This window comes from Denticeps clupeoides, chromosome 17, assembly GCF_900700375.1.
Source record: "Denticeps clupeoides chromosome 17, fDenClu1.1, whole genome shotgun sequence".
NCBI lineage: Eukaryota > Metazoa > Chordata > Actinopteri > Clupeiformes > Denticipitidae > Denticeps > Denticeps clupeoides.
The window spans coordinates 1,737,252-1,757,052 of NC_041723.1; the positions used below are offsets into that span (position 1 = coordinate 1,737,252).

Sequence of the window (19,801 nt, forward strand, 5' to 3'; positions counted from 1 at the left end):
TCACAGAGCAAAGGATCACAAAGTGGAACTCCTTATGGATCACAGAAAAAAGTCAAACGGACCCTACCACATCCACCACCAGAAGAAGACACCATCATTGGGCCATCTGGGTACAGTACTGGTTCTGCCCGAAGACGCATGTGCAGGAATACCACGATGGCACGAGCTAAGATCCTGCAAGACATTGACAAAGAGCTTGACCTAGTTGAGAGGGAGTCCTCCAAGCTCCGCAAGAAACAGGCAGAACTTGACGAGGAAGAGAAAGAGATAGATGCCAAACTCAGGTATCTGGAGATGGGGATAAATCGCAGGAAAGAGGCCTTGCTGAAGGAGAGGGAGAAGAGGGAACGAGCTTATCTACAAGGTGTGGCCGAGGAAAGAGACTACATGTCAGACAGTGAGGTCAGCAATATCAGGGAGGCGCGAGGAAATGGCCACGGTCTTGAACGGCCAAGAACTGCACCACAATCAGAATTCAATCAGTTCATACCTCCACAAACAGAGACAGGTACGCAGTACGGAGATCTCAGTGGCCCATACTCCCATTACCAGTACGCCCCCCAAACCCAGGCTGCCACTCATTATCCCCAGCAGACTTTGTACCAGCAGCAATCCATGTATCACCAACAGGTTTCCCCTTACCAGACCCAGTCCATCTACTCTTCTGTTCCAACTCGCCAGCAGTCGCAGGGGAGTGGCTATCAACATGCCTCACAGCTCCTCCTGATGCAACAAAAACCACGGCAGGCTACACTGTCAGACCTGGAACCAAAGATCACAACCAATTATGAGGTCATAAGAAACCAGCCCCTGTTAATGGTCCCTACATCCACAGACAATACATATGGTGTCTCACATCTTGGGGGCAAATACAGCAGCCTGGATCTTAGGATGGGTTTGGAGGAGAGAAGTAGCATGGCTAGTAGTCCAATGTCCAGCATATCAGCTGAGTCATTCTATGCAGACCTAGACCATCACAATGCGAGGAACTATGTTCTAATTGATGATATTGGAGAGCTTACCAAGGGCTCCACTGGATTAGGTTCCAGCTTCAACATTCCAGATAAAGACATGACTAAAGCTGACCGCCTTCTCCGTGCTGCTGAAGTGCGCCGAACAGCTGAGGTAGCAGACTTCCTTGGACCACTGCAAACCTCTGGCAGACTTCACTCATATGGGAAAACCGAAGAGGATTCTATGGAAGAACCATATGAACTGAAGCTCCTTAAGCAACAAATTAAGCAAGAATTTCGACGTGGAACAGAGGGCCTTGACCCCCTCACCGGACTGCCCCATTATTTGGCTGGCGACAGCAGCTACAGGCACTTTCCCAAAGCGGAGAAATACAGTATCAGCAGGCTTACCTTGGAAAAGCAGGCTGCCAAGCAACTGCCGGCATCGGTGATATATCAGAAGCAAGTGAAGCAGAAAAAAGCAGCACTCATGGACCCAAAGATAACGAAATTCTCCCCAATCCAAGAGAACAGAGACCTGGAGCCGGATTACAGCAGTTTTTTAGCATCTACTGGGTCCTCTGTGGCTGGGCTGTCTACAAGGGCCCGACTATTGCAAGATGAAATTACGTTTGGCTTGAGGAAGAATATAGCTGAGCAGCAGAAATATCTTGGGTCTACTCTTGGTGCTAACTTAGCCCAGTCTTTGAACTTGGGCCAGTCTCTAAACCTCAGCCCCAACATGAGATCAGCATTACAAGATGATGGGACTTACCCTAGTGGCAGTCGCTCGAGACCTTCATCTCGTCCTTCGTCTGTTTATGGACTCGATCTGTCCATGAAAAGAGACTTATCAAGCTCTTCACTTAGGCTTAAATCTGAGGGTGAAGGCACAGATGCCACTTTTGGTTCAGCTAGAGCTAAACCAACTAGCTTACCTATAAGCCAGAGCAGGGGTCGCATCCCCATCGTGGCTCAGAACTCTGAAGAGGAGAGTCCCCTGAGCCCAGTTGGTCAGCCGATGGGCATGGCACGGGCATCGGCCGGCCCTCTACCTCCAATTTCAGCTGACTCTCGGGACCAGTATGGCTCCAGCCACTCCCTCCCTGAGGTCCAGCAACATATGCGGGAGGAGTCCAGGACCCGGGGCTATGACCGTGACATAGCCTTCATGATGGATGACCTGCAAGGTGCAATGTCAGACAGTGAAGGTAAATTTGCAATGAGACTGTCTGCAAACTTTGACTTAGTGAATATGCACTTTCTCCACGGCCCTGATTGTCTTCAATCACTGATTCTTTAACTCCGTGTGAATGTTTCTGTTCCTTCTGTACATCTGCACATTTCAGTTCATCTTGTTTAACTGAAACCTATTTTCTTTTGTTCCGTGATACATAAGTTGAGAAAATTTATGTATGATTTGATTTGCCTTGTGTTTGTGTGTGATCTCAGTCTGTTAATCTTGTTTATTTGGTCAAATGTATTTACCTGTAGAATCTTTCAGTGAGGGTGTAACTGGCAAAGTTGGCACATCATCTGTCAGATTTACCTATGCAAAAAAATTCCATCTTAATTCAGAAAAGTAGTTACATGTTTTAAACCATGGATTTATGGATCTCAGGTCATTCTGCCAAAGGTATTTTGCTGAGTCACACAGCTCTGTGCCAATGGTCTGAAAGAAAGTTAGAATATTTATTTTAACCTTATTTATTATAGTGTCTGGATCACTTTAGAAGAATGTCATAAATCTTCACAACTACAGCAAAACTGTAAAGCAGTGCTGACACAAACTTTGTACAAATTTATAAAGCTATTTTGTTCATTGTGTAATAGGTCAGGGTTGGATTGAATTACTTAATAACATCAGTCAATCTAAAATATTAGCTGTACTGGGTTTACCAGGTCTGTTGATACTTTAGATAACTGTGCATATTTTAATATGTTTTAGATAAAAAAAATTACTGATGCATATTGGAATATAAATATATATTTAGCTCATCACACATTTTTGTCCTTGTATTGTTCTGCACCTTTGCATGTTTTTTGTGTGTCTATGTGTATTACACTACTAATGGGGATTCAATTTAAGATTACTAATGACCAAGAGCCATTAAAGGTTCTTTAAGAAACCAGGAGTTTTAAACTCTTCTGAACAAAATGTATGAAATAATGTATATTTTTTTCTGAAGATAGTGTTAGCTAGTTGTCCAAAATGAGTTCATTATGTCAAGCAATTATGATGCCCCGTCCCCACGAACAGAGTAATACAACATTTGTTTGTGTGTGTGTGTGTTTGCCTGGGTGAAAATCAGAAAATCTTTTAATTTCAATAAACTAAATGAATTGCATGATTTTGTTGTTGCATGTTCTGTGGTGCTCAAAATAGCATTAACTTTTTTTCCATTCCTTTCTTAAGCCTAGTTATATAGCATTTTGAAATGTTTTCAACCAAACACAATTCAATAATAAAAATAAAAAATTCCAAAAAATAATGGACATATTCTAATTTATGGTTTTAATGGGATATGAATAATAGAAGAATTTATACCATATTGCTGGAAAAAAAAATTATTTATTTGCATCAAATAAATAAGTATATAGAAGTATATAGTGGTGATGATTGCAGTAATGCAGATCCGCACTGTAATGTGCCTTGTTTGCAGCACTAAGTGACCCCCTGCTGATATTGAGCAGAGATGATCCCAGACTCTTTCATGAAAGTTTCAGACACGGTACAGTATTAGAACCACACTTCTAAGCCCTAAGTCTCTTAGACTTAGACCGCACTTAGAATGCAGCCCTCTCTCTCTCACTGCTGACGTTGTTGCTGACTAATGCCCATTAGTCACGGAGATGCCTGTTTAGTGCAATGCTTTTACGAGTAGAGAATAGAATCATGCCTTGTTCAGGTACATTAACATGCCCTGAAAGCTGGCTGAGGGTATTTCTCGTGAGAAATACAAGTACTTTGAAGGTTATCAAAGTAAGCTGCATGCTCTAATAGATTTAACATTGCTTAATGTAGGTTTTAGTTTATTCCCCTTAGACCGTGTTTATTTTTTTCTTTTAAACAAGTTGGGGTTGTGATCATCGGTCCTAATGCTTTTTCAGATTTAGTTCCCACTGTGAGACCAGAGCTGCACTGTTTTTTTTTATTCTGCATTTTACATTAATGAAGGAATGGACCACTGTGAAGAAGTACCAGTAATGTGTATTCCAACAAAGCATGTGACACACAGAAATGTGCATGGTGCTCATCAGGACTGCGCCTCAGACCACTGATTCCTCATGGACCATTAAAGCCATAGACCCAAGAGCTGACTATTTCTTGTTCACACCTGTATGGCCGAGTCTAAACTGTAACTTTGCATCACAGCAGGAGGTCCTATCTGGAATGTGGAAGGTGAGAGACCACCACTTCAAGTATGAAAGGACATTCCCAGTGCCCATTAAACATGAACACATAACGCTGACAGAGCCATACATGCCATAGTCTGTAGTTCTGGGCATTTCTCAGTGGTTCCAACCCATCCTGGCATTCATCTCCATGCTCTCCTGTGCAGTTTCTTCAGACATGACTCAATCAAACGTGCATACACATACATACATAAATGCATATGTGCGTCACCACGAGAGCGATATGTCTGAATGACAAGCCCCCCTGTGCTGGAGTAAAGTCATCTCCCATTGAGACTCGGTCCACCCATATCTCAAGTCCTTGCTATGACTGAATGGACTGAGCACATTGGAGATGTAACGTGACACTTACTAATGTAGAGAATTCAGGTCCTTTGTTGCATTGAGCAAAAAAAATCTTCCTCTTCCTGTCAGAACAAGAGGAAGAGGCCAGAAGGCAGCATTTCCCGCAATTTTCTGCAAACATGCATGCTATATTTGAGAATCACGGGAAACTAAACGTCTTGTTCCACCAGACACCCAGAGGGTGTCTCTGTAGCGGTAAAAGAATGTGGAAAATCCAGCTTACCTCTGCAGTAGTGCAGTCAGCTGTTGTGAGACAGGTCAAGGTGACCAGGGCATCTCATGGAGATCTGGAGCTCAGCAGGACCTCAGCAGAGCAGTCCAGAATATTTGTGACATGTATGTTTAAAGAACTTGATAAAAGTACCATGTTTGCAGATTCAAATCCATATTGCAGTATGGAAGGCGTATCTCTCTTCTTTCATCCTCACAGAGAGAGTGTGTGTGTGTGTGGGTGTGTGTTTGGTGGGAATCTGGAGGGCTTGCGTCTCAGTTCCAGCGCATGTTGACCAGGGCGTCTGGGTGGTGGTATCAGACCGTGCATGTCCAGGCATGCATGTCTCGTCTGCTCAGTAGCTGCTTTTATTTGTGTTAAAAAAGAAAAGAAATGAACAGTTTCCATCTCCCCCCCCGTTCAAGCCTACCACCTGAGGCAGGAGGAGAGCGACTGGTTCGATAAACCCCGCGAGGGGCGGGGCGCTGCACATAGCGGCCAGATCCTGGAGAGAAGACAGGTAGTTCATTAAAAAGAAAAAAAGTTTAACGTTTAAAAGTGAACGTTTAAGTAAGTCCTTTCTTCTCTGTTTCAGAAATCTCTGCATTATCCTTTCCCACACACTCGTATTAAAGTCCTGAGGGACCTTAAAGACCACAGCGTGTCAGGTAAACTGTTCATTTTGAATGGCTGCTTCTATTTGACCTATTTAGTTGAAGTATTTGAGGTTCTATCATGTATCCACGTGACTTTTCCAGGCAACGGTTTGGGGATCAGGATTGTTGGAGGAAAGGAAGTCCCTGGGACAAATGGAGAAATCGGGGCCTACGTCGCTAAGGTTTCTCCTGGTGGCCAGGCTGAGCAGTCCGGCAAGATTGTGGAAGGTGGGTCCAGCTTGGTGCTCTGTCTGTCGAATCCATGTCATGCTTTTTCTGTGGATGAGTGTAGATGTTGTCTGCAGAAGTACGGATTACTGCATCTTCTGGCCAGGCGGAAAGGGCTTCTGCTGCCGTAGACACTTTTTGGTTGGCTGGCTGTCTGGAAATAGATGTTCCCTGTGCTCAGTGGGAGTATTTTCCTCAGCATCTTGTGTCTCATTTCAGAAGTCATTCCTCATCGTGGGGGGAGTACTCCCTCTCTGAGTCCTGCGCAAAAAGCACGTCCTCCTCCGACATCCTATTGGACAAAACGTCCTCCTAATAGCCAAACTGTACATTCCAGGCCTGTCAGCATGTAGAGAAATGAACGAAGGTGACAGGTTGTCATGATGAAGTGACGCTCAGCCAATGCGTTTATCTTAGAGAGGAGGGACCACTTCAAAATACTGAATAAAAACTGATAAAAAAAATTAAATGTAACTGCTTGTCAATCAGGATTAATTTACATTTGCATTTGCATTTACAGCATTTACAGACGCCCTTATTCAGAGCGTCTTACAATCAGTAGTTACAGGGACAGTCCCCCCTGGAGACACTCAGGGTTAAGTGTCTTGCTCAGGGACACGATGGTAGTGGGATTTGAACCTGGGTCTTCTGGCTCATAGGCGAGTGTGTTACCCACTAGACTACTACCATCCCATAATAAAAAAAAAATGTTTGTAGATCTAGAAAAGTCATATGGGTAGGACACTTAAGTACCAGGTTCAAACCTCACTTACTACCATTGCGTCCCTGCGCGTCTCCAAGGGGTCCGTCCCTGATACTGATTAAAAAGTGCTCTGGATAATCTGATGGCGTTTGATGAATGCATTTGAAAGATTCGAACTTTGGCAGGAAGCAGCTCCCGCAGTCAGGCTTCAGCCTTTGGAAATCTGGTGATCGCAAATTTTCTTCACACAGCATGCTGGTCGATAATACTCCCATCGTTCCCTGCAGTGAATTGAATTGCTTTTATGTCCATTGGTCTAATGTGACTGGACAATCAACAATGTGGCCTTTCATGTCCGTGCCCGCTCCTACGGCTTTGCCGACTTTACAGGAACCAAGGTGCCGGAAGAGTTCTGCAGCAGGCAATGGTGGAGAGATGACATGCTTCTGCAGCTGGAGCTCCATTCACCTCATATTCAAAGCCTCAATCAGAAAACTGTTAAAGGTTGACAAGGAGTGCAGGAATGTCTCGTTATTTTCATGAAATACCACGGCGCCGGTTCACTATTTTTCATTTGTCTCACTTTCGTGATCATTATCAAGCTCGTTGGGTCTTAAACCTCTGTGATATTACGCCGATTCGGTCCTTCTTCCTTACTAGTCACTGCGTAGCACCTGCTGCGTTTATATCCACCAGATTTGCAGCCGGAACCTGGAAAAAAAAGCGCATGCACACACCACAAAGACGTAGAAATGCTAAAGGCGGGAATTAGAATGGAAGCCCGTCTGCGGGGAAAACTGAGAAAAAGAACCTTTGCTTACAATGCTGAATGTGTTCTGTCATTGCTGCAGCCCACGAAACGCTCCGTAAGCAAAAGGCCTATCTGAAGACTCGCTTTCATTTGTGTAAGTGGCGGCGTGCCGTTCCTGGGTGGCTTGCTGTGCTGTTCTGAGGAGCCGTTTCTCCTTCTCGCATGCATCTGTCTCCCTGTGTGTGTTGAGCCACACACAGAACCAACTACACACTACAGACCACTATTCTTCCATAATGCAATAAGAATCGTGCAAAATGCCATTTCAGAGGCAGAGGGCCGCGCCCTCGTACCTGTGTGCCATCTCCAGTCATGTGTTCTAACGGCCTGTGTGAAGGAATAATTTGTGCTGTTGTGTGCATTGCAGGAATGCAGGTCCTGGAGTGGAACGGGATCACCCTGGCCGGTAAAACCTACGAGCAGGTGCAGAGCATCGTGGGTCAGCAGTCTGCAGAAACTGAGCTGTGCGTGCGACTGTAAGTCTGCGCGCGGTGACCATGGACAACTGGTGAGAAGTACGCTTGCGTCCAATTAAAATGCTTGTTCTGTTTTCTCTCCCATGTTCTGCGTTGGTTTATATGCTACCAGGGACCTGAACATGCTCTCAGACGTAGAGCACCCACAACAACTGGAGCTCCACCCACAGATGAAGGCTGGTACGACTCATCAACATGTCTGCATAGTGTATGCCTTTGTTTTGCTCTGGAAACGTAGTTTCAGTATGAATATCTCACTTTTCTAATATTCATTTGAAATTTAATTTGTGATCTGTTCACTGGATTTTCTGGCCTAAGAATTAAAATGTCAATCATGTGGGCTCTCACTCAAGAAAAGATGTGCCAGGAGACTTTTCTGGATGTGTGGGGGGAGCAGAGCTGTGACTGGGCAGAGAAGCGAACCTCCAAAATGAAGTACATGCTGTTTTTTTACAATAACATTAGGATTCATACTCAATAGTTACAATATAGTAATTTACTACATCGTATGTGGAACAAGCAACAAGTAAATTCCACATATTGCCCACCACTGGCTGCAATTCACAGGATTTTTTTTTATAAGACTGACCATACTTCAGCTTGTGAAAAAGAGGACAACTTAGTGTGACGGGAGGGAGGACTTGGTTACATGTGAAATCGATCCACTTGCACGAGTTGAAGCGAATGGGCTTGTGCCCATGCCCATAATGTGATGAATGTCCTGAAGTAGAGAGCTGATTGTTGACTTCAGAAGAGAACAGGGGGACCACTTTTGCTGAACATTGATGGATCTTGAGTGGAAATCATCAAGAACACAACGTTGCTCAGTGTTCATGTAGAGGAGAACCTCTCCTGGGCTCTCAGCCCCAGCTCAACAGTTTTACTTCCTGCGGAGGCTGAGGAAACCCCATATCACACCATCCATTCTCACCACCTTCTATTGAGGGACTTTTGAGAGCATTCTAATCAGCTGCATCACTGTCTGGGAACTGCACCTCATCGGACTGCAAGACCCTACAGCAGATAGTGAGGACAGCTGACAAGATCATCGGCCCTCACTGCCAGACTGTGCAACAGCTTCTTTCCACAGATCGTCAGATACAGGAACACTCAGGGACTTTCATCTTTGGACTGACACTGACACACACACTACTTCTGTCATATTGAGTATTTTTATCTATTGTTGCAGTGTTCCATTTTGCGCAGCAGTATTTGCACTATTTTACTTCACACATTTATTATTCATTTCGCCTGTTTAGCGCTGTCTGTCTCACTGTTGTCTAAGTGTTTTTTTGTCCCCCGTTTGCACTTTATGTAGCCCAGTTTGTGTCGCACACGTGCACTTTATGTCAGTTTATCTGATCATTCAAATGTTTCATGTAGCACCAGGTTCTGGAGAAACATTTACATTTACATTTACATTTACATTTACATTTATGGCATTTATCAGACGCCCTTATCCAGAGCGACTTACAATCAGTAGTTACAGGGGGACAGTCCCCCTGGAGCAACTTAGGGTTAAGTGTCTTGCTCAGGGACACAATGGTAGTAGGTTGGATTTGAACCTGGGTCTTCTGGTTCATAGGCGAGTGTGTTACCCACTAATATAAACGTTGCATATAGCTGAAATTACAATAAACCACAACTTCAATTCTAAAAACCCTGCCAGACACAGTTTCCAGGTCTCAAACAGAGGACATAGCCAAAGAAAATAGGACATGTGGTCACCCTTGCTGAAAAATGTAACATCTTGGAGACACTGACAGTCCTTGTTTCTTTGTTCGCCTCCTCTGTGCAGGGGACCGACAGCGCTCTCCCGGCGTCGACCCCAAGCAGCTGGCGGCGGAGCTGCAGAAGGTGTCCCAGCAGCAGACCCCGGCCGCCATGCTGGCCGCCCTGGAGAAAGGAGGACACATCCACTCAGGCCCCGCCTCCGCATCCTCCAGCGCCGTGCCCAGCCCAGGGCAGCCAGGGTCACCCTCCGTCAACAAGAAACGCCACAGCAGCAAGGTATGATGGGAGCCACGGGACTCGTTCATCACAGCACTGCATCTAAGAACATGACTGTTAATTAAGGGCTGTGTGTGTGTGTGTGAGAGATGGGAAATGATTTACCGGAACCTTGTGCTTGTTTGACAGTCTACAGAAGCTCTGAAGTCTCAGCCTCACCCCATCACTGGAGAAATTCAGGTACGGTCCTCCACCTACCTCAGGATGCACCATTGTACAAAGCAATTCTGTCTCCATAGTGGAAGCAACCAGTAACCAGGCATCTGCTCTCTTTCAGCTTCAAATCAATTATGACAAAAATATGGGCAACCTGATCGTACACGTCCTGCAAGCCAGAAATCTGGCACCAAGGGACAACAACGGATACTCTGACCCTTTTGTTAAAGTTTACCTCCTTCCAGGCAGAGGGTAAGGTTCACTTTCTGTCCGTCCGTCTGTCTCTCTGTCTGTCTTATTCCAGCTCCAGTTTCATTTCATGTATAATGAACGTTGTGGGGTTAACCTGTTAACTTTTCAGCGGATCGTTGGAGGTTCTGTTCCTGCAGGTGGTCAAATTGATCGAAACGCGTGTTTTTTGGCTGTTCCTTTCAGGACGTTTGATCTTTTCCTCCTTGGTGCCTCCCTGAGCCCCGATTAAGTGGAATGACATTCTATGTGCAGTCAGTGGTGATTTGATTAAGCTCTACTCAGATTGTGCGAGCGGCAAAATCGATTTGTCCTCCTCTGCCGTCAGGCGCGTGAGGGTATCTCCTATCTGCTAATGGCAGCTCTGTGCTGTTTATCTGGCCTGTAGATGTGATTATGAGCTCCGCCTGTCCGATACAGAGAGCACTTCTGGGTTATGTGACTGCTTCCACACTTTATTTCCCATTTGTCGTCCTCTGTCTCTGTGCATTCTGACTATCTTTAAATGTATTTGTTTGCTTTCCCCTAAACCTCTGGAATGGTTCAGCCAAGTCATGGTTGTCCAGAACGCCAGGTAGTGTGGACTTATCCTTTTTATCTGGATATTTGGCGGTTTATATTTTCATGTATTCATTTGATTTGTTCATTCAGTTTGACCATCAGTCATGTGGTCTCACAACCCTTAATGAAAGGGTTAAAATGAATGAATGCCATCCCACTAGTGCAGCAGCATGGTCGTCCGAATGTCTCATAAACAGATAAACCAGAGTTGGAATGACAAGTGCCTTCATCTCTTCTTGCATCGTAAGTGAACGGCTCAACGCCACCAACAGAAGACGGCATTAAGAACTTCCCATTCCATTCAGGGAGTGGCATTCCCAGGACTTCATTATTTCCTTTGCATTATCGCCACGTGGCATGGGTGTGGCTCCGTCAGCTTCAGTAGACGTGAACGTTCCCCGAGTGCAGCAGGCATGCACACAGCATCTACATTCTCATGTTTGCTGCCATTCCAATGTTCCTGTTCATAATGCCGTGTGTGAGGAGGGGGACGTTCTGCTTTCCTCGCGGCATCATGTCTCTTTTCTCCTGTCTCGGCATCACAGTGCTGAAAATAAGAGAAGGACGAAGTGTGCGCAGAAGACTCAGAATCCAGAGTGGAATCAGACAGTCATCTACAAGAACATCCACCTGGAACAGGTAAACACCTCTGTGTAGTAAACCCCTGCATATAGTGGTTGTAAAACCTCCACACACCCCTGTTAATATATATATATATATATATATATATATATATATATATATATATATATATAGAGAGAGAGAGAGAGAGAGAGAGAGAGAGAGAGAGAGAGAGAGATATGCCACTGTCATTGTGCCCACTGCTCACCAAGGGTGATGGGGTAAATACAGAGGACACATTTTGTTGTGTCACCGTGTGCTGTGCTGCAGTGTTTCAAAATAACAATCACTTCACTCTCCACTCCACTCCACAAAAAAGTGGCATGAATCACCCTTCTGTTCTAGTGCTAAAAATAATTTTTGTAATTAGAACTGAATTAGATGTCCATGAATCAGCATGAAAAATTATAATCCCCCCTACAGATTTAATAGTCCACTGGTTGAGACTTTTTATTTCAGTGTTGAGCTGAACCTTTTTACTATTAAATACATGTATTAAGCATGAACCTGTGTATTTGTGTCTCCTTATTTTTCCCAGCTGAAGAGGAAGACCTTGGAGGTGACAGTTTGGGATTATGACAGATACTCATCCAACGACTTCCTTGGCGAAGTAAGGATGATGTGTTAAGATCTTTGCACTGTTCGTCCTCCTGTTCTTCCTTCTGACAGTTGGTGTGCCTGCAGGTGCTGATAGACCTGTCCAACACCACTCAGCTCGACAACGTTCCTCGCTGGCACCCTCTGAAGGAGCAGAGTGAGAGCATCCACCATGGAAGAGCCCAACCTCCACAGGGCCTTGGGGGATCAGGAGAGCAGGGTGGATCTGGACATGGGGACCCAGGTGGACCAGGGTGTCCTGGTGGCCCTGGAGGGTCTGGAGACCCAGGGAACCAGCAGACCCCCAAGAACTCAGTCATAAAGAGCCGGAGTCATGGGATCTTCCCGGACCCATCCAAAGGTAGGTGACTGCTGCACATAGACCAAAGACCTTTTTTCGGTCCATAGGGGATGTTTATATCACTGGTCTTATTTTACTTTCCAAAAAACAAGGGAATTCTGTAAAAAAAATAAAGGGCCCAGCTTTGCATTTCAATTCTGGGAAGTGAGGGCAATGGTGGCCTAGTTGGTAAGGAAGCGGTCCCGTAATCAGAAGGTTGCTGGTTTGAATCCTGAACCAGTGAGTTGCCACTGAACATTACATTGTCTCTGGTGATTGTCTTTACAATGACAATCACTTCACTTTCAGTAATAACACACATCACCATTACACTCTCAGGAGCCCGAAATCCACCTTAGGATGCCACCTGTACACTAAATCCATTCGTGAAATTTTCTTGCTATTAAGAATTTGTATTATAACAAAGTGGAAGCAATTGAAAACATCAGCAGCTCATTCATTGACATTTCCATGTGTAAAGGTGCAGGTGCCCCAGTACTTTTGGGAATAAAGTGTATCTACGAGAGTTGTGTTGTGATTTTCCATGCAGATTCACAGATGCCGACCATTGAAAAATCCCACAGCAGCCCTGGCAGCTCAAAGTCCTCCTCCGAAAGCCATCTGCGCTCCCACGGGCCGTCCCGTAGTCAGAGCAAAAGCAGCGTCACCCAGGCTCACCTGGAGGATGCTGGGAATGCAATCGCCGCCGCAGAGGCCGCAGTGCAACAGTCCCGCCTCCAGCCAAGTAACCTCTTCCCCTGCACATGAACATGCAGCTTATCGCTTACCTCTTCTGCTCCTGTTCCTCCGTTTCTATCTATCTATCTATCTATCTATCTATCTATCTATCTATCTATCTATCTATCTATCTATCTATCTATCTATCTATCTATCTATCTATCTATCTATCTATCTAACTATCCTGATGTTCTCTCACAATCCTTTTACTTATTCTGTTCCTCATGTATCCACCCAAATGACTGCTGCCTTATTTTCTATTCTTATACTTTTCTCATTCAGAACAAATTTCCCTTTAAACTTAACTTAACCAGAACTAAAATATTAAAGTAAAATAAATGTAGATAAATCTCATAATAGTCACATTCAGCGCAGAGAGATCATTTAAAAGTTGAGTGGAACTAATGTCTTTAATTCTGCCTAAAATGAAGTAATTTAAATGATAATGCATATAACCATAATGCAACCTTTAAAAAAAGAGCTCCCATTTGAAATGTCTGAAATTCTGGTTCCATCCTGATCCATCCAACACTTCCCATCAGCAGCCATTCATCAGTCCTGCAGAAAAGTGTCATAATTGCTGATGTCCTCATCTGTGGAAATCACCACTGGTGCATCTCAGGGTGTGTGTGTGTGTGTGTGTGTGTGTGTGTTGTGAGTGAGTGTAGTAAGTGTGTTTAGGCAGACAGAGCTGCTCAGTTGGTATATTACGGCCAGATCAGTGGAGACTCCTCATGCGCCCCACCCACCTGTGTGAAACACAGGCCCACTTTTCCTTTGAGCGTCTCCCCCATGTCTGTCTGCATGACTGTCCAATCATAAGCTGGCTCCATGTGAGGGGACACACACTCCCAAACACGCTTCCGCCTCGCAGATGACCTCCTGTGTAGAAGTAGTTCAAAGAAAACACACGAACACACACACAAGATACACAAAAAAAAAGCCGTCCACTCTGGCCCCCCAATCGACCAATGAGAACGCACCCTCGAGTCCAGCAGGGACCAGCAGGGAAGGAAAGACCACAGAGTGAAAGGAGGTGAGAGACTCACCGCTTCGTCCTCAGTGTGTAAACCGAATCCAGTAAACAGCCTCCGTAGTCATACATAATGTAAATATGACATTTTGCCACCTTAGATTTTGACAAAATAAATCAGCGTTTCAAAGAACCAGATGTACAACAGTGTACATTTTGTAATCATTTTGCTGATGCTTTTGAGATGAGAACAACTGGTATGTCCGTACAAGATGATCACATTCTTTTTTATCATTAGAATCAGGTCAAATCTACCACGCTTTCACAAATTATGATGACCAGTTTCATCATAACACTCACATGTCATCTTTCCAGTCACCCATTCATCATCACTCCTGAGACTGCATTAAATGAATGAAAATAATAATATAAAGCCAGAAAAAGAGAAGAGACCATTTATCTGTGAGCACAGGGTAGCATGATGTACCTGTCAGATAATTTCACATAAAACTCTTTCAAACAATTCATTGACTCTTCAATTTGTATGAAATGAAAAAAAGATTGAAATAAAAAGCAATGCTCCTCCCATCAAATATGAAGGTCAATTACAGACAATTCCACCGCCTTGGATCAAATACATAACATATGTCCGCATCCAGCTCAGGAATCAAATAGGACACATCAGCAGCATTTTGTGACATTTGTCAAAAAAAACAAAAAAAAAAAACAATATTGTTTTACTTATCCTAAATACCTAACTAAACAACTTTGTACAATGAGATTTCCCAGGACGCTCCGTGTCTGTAGCTTTAAATGCTAATGAGGAGGAGAGAGGCGGGACAAGGAGGAGAGCGGCCTATAGAGCGTCATCAACACCATCCACCAACCACAATGTTTGGTGCAGACAGGAAGTCGTGTCGGCGTTTTGTACAGTAAAAATCCCATTGTGATAAAAAAATTCCAGATCTGACAGTCTATCACCATTTCTAGCCACTGCAGGACCATAGACAGGCTCGGGAAACTCATATTAATGTTAAATAATCTCACAAAGTCACATTTTCATGATGGGGGACCTTTAAATAATATATATTAATAATAACACTTCGATCTTCCGTAGGCAATGTTCATTACTTATTTTAACAGTCAAAAATTTTTATTCCTTTTTTGACTTTACATGTTCATATTTTTATGTTTATGCATCACAAACACACAACCACATCCAGCCCTAACCCTTGGTCCACTGTGTGTGTGTGTGTGTGTGTGTGTGTGTGTGTGTGTGTGTGCAGACCGGACTGGCATCAGGATTACAGACGGCTCCTCAGTGCTTGATGATGGATACACCCTGGACTCTGAGGACGGGCTGGGCACCAACGCCATCGACAGCGCCATCTTTCACGTGCCTCAGATGTGAGTCCTGGGTGGGAACTCTGCCCTCTTTCCCCTCACTGTGACTTTTCTACAGAGGTGGACAAAGTTCTCACATTCATTTCTTAAGTACTACTACTAAGTAATACTGAACTACTTGCTTTTAAAAATACTCAAGTATTAAAAGTACATTTTCTTTCACTGCATTTTTGCATTATTGCCACAACACAAACAACACCTAATTCCTCGGACCAGCTTGTAGAAGAAGGAATTGGTCAAATGTTGCGGAATGAAATGCAACCAAGCCAACAAAGAAGTAATCTGTTTCAGTCTAATTGTACCACTACACACCCCACGAAACAGCATGGCACGTTTTCTGACATAATGTACAAAGTTCATGCATCAAGGACCGTTACTTTCCACCTCTGTTCTTCTAACCATTATTTCTCCATCAGATGAGTCCCGTCACTTCATTTCCGGAGGGTGTCAAGGGTGGCAAATTCCTGCCTCGTGGGCCACATCCCGCGAGATCATTTTATATAGATCTATTATTATGTCCCGGATAACTCTCAAACTACAGATCCCATAATGCAGTGCGTCAGTTGCCTTGCCAAATGCGATCGTTACCCTGCAGCTGAATTTGTACAGGAGCAGTTTCCACGTCGATGGCAAATGGCTTGTGGAGCAGTTTCAAATTCTTTTGTCATGCTTTTTTTATGGGATCTGTAGTTTGTGTGTTGTCAGTGCATCATAGCACCGGCCCATAATAGCAGATCTATGTAAAGTGATCTGGGATGTGGCAGAGTTTGACACACATGTGAAACTAGTATAGAGCTGGTGTGTTCTCAGTTTGGATCTGGAAGTCCAGTGGGAGGTAGTACCCTAGTGGGTAACACACCTGGCTATGAACCAGAAGACTCAATTCCCACTTAATACCATTGTGTCCCTGAGCAAGACACTTAACCCTGAGTGTCTCCAGGGGGGACTGTCCCTGTAAGTACTGATTCGAAGTCGCTCTGAATAAGGGCTTCTGGTAAATGCTGTAAATGTAAATGTAAAATGTAAAGTGTGTGTATGCAGAATAGAAGTAGATGCCATAACATATATGTATATCTATTTTTTTATTTTTATGATCAGGAAAACCATCCCCAATGGCACGGATAAGAATAGAGGAAATGACACTCTTAACTCAGAGGGTAAGAGCCTCTCACACACACCACCCACACACACACACACACACACACACCATTTGTGCCAGGGACAGCCTGTCCCATAGTGAAAAAGTAAAACGGAAACTTGACCACGGCGCACAAGTATGTAACCCGAAGCCGCTGCTCCCTCTCGGTTCTACGTGCGTGGACATCAGGAGGGTTTCAGGAGCTGTGGGCTTGGATTACGGGCGTGGGCCGGGTCACCTGCAGTTCACCAAATCGCTTAAACAAACCACTTCTTACACCAGCAATGCCGAGATATGCCCTCCAGGGCCCACAGTACTATATTACAATATTAATATTTATTTAAAGTTCATCTTGAACCGGCGGGAATCTTACGCTGCCACTTGTTCGGTCGTCATGTACATACCAGAAACGGATCATGTTACCAGGTTACGGTGGACCAGAGTAAATAAAGGTGTACCATCACCAGCATGATTGTTTAAATGTAATTCCACCGTTCCTCTCAGTCTAATTTCTTAAACATTTCATAATCGCGAGTCCTGACTGATAAACACCTCCTATGCATGTTTAGTTACCGTTATTTCTAGTTTCACTCGGTAGGAATGGTTTACGGATTAAAACACACTTCAGTACCGCGTCAGTGACTGGAAAGGTTAACAAAAAGACTGATGTTTACGGATCGGTTTTCCAGTTTGGAATGCAGGAGTTCCACGAGCACTGATGCAGTTTGACACGTTTGACCTCAGAGCGCTCCACTCAGACACACTGATGCCTGGATCCCACCCAGAACTAATTATTCCGCTGGTCCAGTATCTCAGAGGACTGATGTGTGACAGGCGTCCACAATAACCTCTACACGTCCTGAAAATTGTAGAGCATGAAGCTGAAATATTTATCTTGAACAGGGCACTGTGTGTGTCCGTGTTTCTGTGCACAATGCAGTAGTGACCACTAGGTGGCAGTAAGATTTTGTTTCCCACTCTGAACACAGAATAAGAAAAAATAGAAGGTGCTACGGTGTTTTTATTGCTCAAATTTTCTGTGTAATTTTTGAAACATTATGAATATTTTTCACAAGTGAAGTGGTCTGTACAAGTTAAAGAGCCATTTCACAGAAGGGCTGCTGCTATTGGGAAATAAATATTTGTTGGCTAATTATTCCTTGGTTCTAATTTACTTTCTGCATAGTAATTGAACTGTATTTTGGAGTGTGTGTTTTTTGCCAGGTTCTTCTTAGTTTTAACTTTCTTTTTTTTTGTGAAAAGCACAGCAAATGGTGAGCAGTGGGCAGCCATGAAAGGTGCCTTGCTCAGTGGAACCGCAGTGGCTCCTTGGCGGTGTGGGATTTGAACCGGCAACCTTCTGATTTGGGGTCCGTTTCCGTACCCACCAATGCCTGAGGTTGCAAGTTAAAAAAAGACTCAACCTGCAGAGTAGGATAAAGACAAACTAGCTTTTTTCCAGGCATGTTTTTTACTAAATAAAGCTGATGAGTTTAAAAGATGCACATCAGGCCTGTCGCCACAAGAGGGCACAAGGGAAAGCTAATCCAAATCCTTACAAAATGATGCAAAATATTGGCCAAGATAAAAACGTCACATGGATTGACAGTAAAACATAATTAAGTGTGATCCATTCTGCCTTTCTGGCACCATTTCTGCATTGGTTTTACGAAAGATTGAGCTACAAAGTTGATACGTGGCCCAACTGTAAGACACGTTACTGTGCAAAATTACGCTTGAATAGTTGAAATATATTACTGTATTATTCATCCCATGAGTCTGTCTCCATCTGTAGGTAAGACTCAGGTGATGGGGGAGATTAAGGTGGCCCTGAAGAAAGAGATGAAGACGGAAGGCGAGCAGCTGGTCCTGGAGATTCTGCAGTGCAGGAACATCACTTACAAATTCAAGTCTCCGGACCACCTGCCAGGTAACACACACACGCATCCATTCTTGCTTTTAACGTTCAACTGCTATGCTGTGCATGGCCAGATTGCGGGAGTAACCATGGCAACGGTTGGTGTGCTGCAGACCTGTATGTGAAACTGTACGTGGTAAACGTGGCCACGCAGAAGAGGATCATTAAGAAGAAGACCAGGGTGTGTCGCCACGACCGCGAGCCGTCGTTCAATGAGACGTTCCGCTTCAGCCTCAACCCCGTGGGTCACTCCGTCCAGGTCAGACGCTGTCCTGTACTCTGCATGAGTGCTGCTCTTCATTTGCACGCAGCGCTTGATACAAACTGTACATGAAAAGTTCCTTTTTTGTGTGTGAGGGGGTGCGTTCTCCACTAAATCAGGTGGGTCCAAGCTTTCTTTAATGAGGGTCACATATAGAGAAAAATACGAATGGCTGGCCCACCCTCCAAATCTGATTCAGCCGCTATAACTCTCCATATAATCACATCATTCCGACGAATTAATATGTGAATTTTCTTGCATGAATAACTTCACCATTTTACTTATTCATTTGATTCGCTATGAAAGAAACTACATGTTTAATCATCTGGTAATGTTACTTGTTCCCCTGCTGGATACTTGGTATTACCATCCCGTTAATCGGAGGAGCGTTTTTAACGTATTTATCACCCCTCCATCCCCTTATTCTGCACGATGAAGCTTTGCTGTATTATTTTCCCACCGTGTGGGGAATTTTCTTGCTCGCCCTTAGCTAATTCTATGTTTGGTTTCGCTTGCTTTGTGAAGAAGTTGCCTTGATCAGTGCAATAGCCCCACCTTGTGTTGAAAATAAGAAGTACATTTTATCTTCATAATTAGCTACGGGCCAATTAAAAATGGATCCCAGTTGGCCCGCATGCGGTAGTTTGGACGCCCCTGCTCTAAATGCAAATCGCACGGCCACCGCAGGTCACTCAGCAAAAGATTTAAGGCCTGCAAAAGTTGGAATAATGATGGCTATGGCTTATATCAAGAAATGTAGAATGCGAAACACTGGCTGATGCTGCACAATTGAAATGCCTGCATGTTAAGACCAAACCAAAAGCGTTGTCTATTAACCCTCCTGTTATGTTCGTTTCTTAGGAACACCAATAATGTTCCTGGGTCAATTTGACCCGGGACATGTTTACTTATCCAAAAGTGTCAGAAACCAAAAAATCCCAATAAACATCATTTATATTTAATTATTAACTCCATTACTAACCATTTCAATCAATATCATGGTTCAATGAGGATAATTCACTTGTTTTTCATAA

The 19,801-nt window shown here is 44.1% G+C and overlaps 1 protein-coding gene across 8 annotated transcripts in view; it reads left to right on the plus strand.

Moving 5' to 3' along the window:
• The window catches only part of pclob (piccolo presynaptic cytomatrix protein b), a 69,820-nt gene that overhangs the window by 46,679 nt on the left and 3,340 nt on the right, over positions 1-19,801 (plus strand). For 3 of the 8 annotated variants that reach the window (XM_028958536.1, XM_028958542.1, XM_028958537.1), the window contains 20 exons: positions 7-2,164; positions 3,617-3,685; positions 4,330-4,356; positions 5,352-5,446; positions 5,522-5,594; positions 5,685-5,810; positions 7,692-7,800; positions 7,913-7,980; positions 9,599-9,810; positions 9,940-9,990; positions 10,088-10,218; positions 10,763-10,789; positions 11,322-11,415; positions 11,936-12,007; positions 12,082-12,355; positions 12,885-13,079; positions 15,332-15,452; positions 16,548-16,606; positions 18,383-18,517; positions 18,619-18,764. In XM_028958536.1, coding sequence (XP_028814369.1) covers positions 7-2,164; positions 3,617-3,685; positions 4,330-4,356; positions 5,352-5,446; positions 5,522-5,594; positions 5,685-5,810; positions 7,692-7,800; positions 7,913-7,980; positions 9,599-9,810; positions 9,940-9,990; positions 10,088-10,218; positions 10,763-10,789; positions 11,322-11,415; positions 11,936-12,007; positions 12,082-12,355; positions 12,885-13,079; positions 15,332-15,452; positions 16,548-16,606; positions 18,383-18,517; positions 18,619-18,764 — 4,242 coding nt within the window. Of the gene's footprint in view, positions 1-6; positions 2,165-3,616; positions 3,686-4,329; positions 4,357-5,351; positions 5,447-5,521; positions 5,595-5,684; positions 5,811-7,382; positions 7,419-7,691; positions 7,801-7,912; positions 7,981-9,598; positions 9,811-9,939; positions 9,991-10,087; positions 10,219-10,762; positions 10,790-11,321; positions 11,416-11,935; positions 12,008-12,081; positions 12,356-12,884; positions 13,080-15,331; positions 15,453-16,547; positions 16,607-18,382; positions 18,518-18,618; positions 18,765-19,801 lie in introns of those variants that run through there. The other 5 variants (XM_028958539.1, XM_028958538.1, XM_028958540.1 and 2 more) reach the window with 5 other exon arrangements.